Here is a 2,637-nt window from a genome sequence, read left to right as displayed (position 1 = left end):
GTTTCATATGAAATATCAAATGGAAAGTAAATGTGTGTATACATATGTAAATATGTGTATGAGAGCAATTTTGTATTTTATATATTTTCATATTTACTTTAAATATAGCTATATATGTGTGAGTTCACCCAGCGATAAATCAGCTTAAATTCTTATTCTTTCGATCGACGCAGACCTTTTATATAAATTAAACTCAATCCAAACATTCCGGAGCCAAATACTAAGCTACAACATTTCAAAAATCATTTCTGTTTACTTTTTTTTTTCACATTACCAATTCAATTTCAACTTCAGTATTTATTCCCATAGATTATGTCAGAGAATAATTTTGAAAAAGTAAAAGTACATTTTTGGAATATCTCGACGAAATGAGAAGTTGACCAAAGAATTTAAATAATAAGAATTTATCCTGCAAATGTGAAAAGTAAAAATGAATTAAAATAAAAAAAATCTAAAAAAAAAACAAAACGGAAAATGACAATATATTTACTTTAATGAAAGCGTCATGTTCCTTAAAAGTTAGTCTAATTGGAAAAATATGAAATCTAACAAAATAAATCTAGGAAATTAAACAGAGGAAAAATACAAACAGAATTCGTAGGTAAATTTGACCAATCGCAGCAGAGAAACATGTTTTAACGACCGCCCGACGCCGACTAGAGTTCCAGTTCAAAGCCCCGTCTCACCTTGCTCCTCTTCTTCTTCTCTCCTCCAAACAATTTGCTAAATTGATCCATGAGTCCTGGATTCTTCTTTTTCCTCCCGAGACCGAAGCTGCTCTGTCCCGAGCCGCTCGCTGAGGCCATGCTATCTGCAGTCGAGGTTGGGTGGAGTCGACCTCTTGTCTATTTTCTCAGAAGTCCACTTCCAAGCTGGACCCAAGTCCCACGCACTCGGCTGTGCTGAACGCTCAGTGGTGGCTCGGCGCTGAGGGAGGGTCGTCTTTGAAGGTGTCGTCCCAGCAACCTCGGAGCACCATGGGACAGGAGGAGGGTCACGTTGGGTAGATGATGAGGAAAAAAATTAGGGCGTGTTGGCCCGGGTCCAGACATTCTCTGGACCTTCAGTGGCTGTGTCAGTCACGGCCGCCCTCTCTGTGAGGACACGGCCTCTGTTTGTCTCCTGGTTCGACTCGGAGACAATGACAGTCTCTCTGTGAGTGTGAACTCACGACGCCCGCTGCACTGTGACACCATTGTTGACTCGTCCAACTCCTAATGCTGCTGCTCACAGATCTAATGACTGTGAGGAGATCTGAGGGTCGGGGCAACGACCGCGTACCCGTTATTACATCATCAATATTGGTCTGTTCACTGATTGGCACAAACTCACAGTACAAAGTAGGATATCAGTACCAGGACTGTTGTAGCTAACGTTAGCGCTGGTTTCTGTACCAGGACTGTTGTAGCTAACGTTAGTGATGGTGTCAGTACCAGGACTGTTGTAGTTAACGTTAGTGATGGTGTCTGTACCATGACTATTGCAGCTAACGTTAGCTTTGGTGTCAGTACCAGGACTGTTGTAGCTAACGTTAGCTCTGGTGTCAATACCAGGACTGTTGTAGCTAATGTTAGCTCTGGTGTTTGTACCAGGACTGTTGTAGCTAACGTTAGCTCTGGTGTCTATTACTAATTATTAATTAGACAAGAACTTCTTTCAGACTATTGCACCACCATTACCAGTCTAAACCATCGACACCAGGTGGGACCTGCCGCTCTGCAGTGTTTGCACTTCCTTCAGTGACCAGTGTGTGTTTTCTCCTCTTCGTGGCTGATTTTCTGCCATGTATCGGCACGGCAGCGCTACATGTGGTTGTGTTGTTGTGTGGTTCAGAGCAGCTGCTGTGGACAAAGCAGCATCTGTTGGAGGGTAAAGTGTGTCAGAAAACACTCACGCAGCATCGGAATATTCATCATCCCAAACACACTCCCCTTTGTCACGGCTGCCTCTCCTTTCAAGTCCAAAAGTATTTTTCAGTGGGGAAGAAAAAGATGCTTTCTGTGAGAAAGTCTGTTTTTATAACGAGAGCAAAGGCCAGCTCAGCCCTGGGCCCAGGACCAGAGTTAGTGTTTCATCTGAAATCAACCACAGCAGCTGGAATATATGTCTGTAGATATGAATACATTTTCTAATATAGCCAGACTTGTTTTTGTATCTTCCAGTGAGTTAGGGACCTTTACTGGCCCATGCTTCAGAATGTGGGCCAGATCTTTGTCCCTGCTTCAGGCCTGGTGTTGGACAGAGCAGTCCTGTCTGGTCCATCCAGAACTGGGCCATGTTTGGTTTAGGTGGAGCTGCGGCCCAGATTCGTCTTGATTACATTACTCACCCTATATTTCTGACCCTGTCACGGCCCTATGTTTAATAAACCGACCTGTCTAGTCCACATAGGGAGAGATGTGGCCCACATTCTGTATAACATAGGGCCACAAAAGGCCTGCAGTGTTGGGGTCCATAGTGTGGCGGTTAGCACGTCTGCCTTACAAGCGTCCTGGGTGCCTGGTCTACAAGCATCCTGGGTGCCTGGTCTGAGCCCCAGAGGAACCAAGACTGTGAGACAAATAAGGGACTAATATATAGACATGTATTTATATATATGTACATATATGTACATATATATGTATATATATATATATA

General features: G+C 43.3%; 1 protein-coding gene across 4 annotated transcripts in view; it reads right to left on the bottom strand.

Moving 5' to 3' along the window:
* mbpa (myelin basic protein a) overlaps window positions 1–1,001 on the bottom strand; it is a 3,697-nt gene extending 2,696 nt beyond the window's left edge. Inside the window, exon 1 of one of the 4 annotated variants that reach the window (XM_008331097.3) lies at window positions 687–1,001. In XM_008331097.3, coding sequence (XP_008329319.1) covers window positions 687–806 — 120 coding nt within the window. In that variant the 5' untranslated portion in view covers window positions 807–1,001. The remainder of the gene's footprint in view (window positions 1–686) is intronic. The other 3 variants (XM_008331095.3, XM_025065255.1, XM_008331096.3) reach the window with 3 other exon arrangements.
* Window positions 1,002–2,637: the final 1,636 nt, after the last annotated feature.

The sequence above is a fragment of the Cynoglossus semilaevis genome, chromosome 18 (genome assembly GCF_000523025.1).
Source record: "Cynoglossus semilaevis isolate Cse_v1.0 chromosome 18, Cse_v1.0, whole genome shotgun sequence".
NCBI classification, from domain to species: domain Eukaryota; kingdom Metazoa; phylum Chordata; class Actinopteri; order Pleuronectiformes; family Cynoglossidae; genus Cynoglossus; species Cynoglossus semilaevis.
This window is presented reverse-complemented; position numbering and strand designations above follow the sequence as displayed.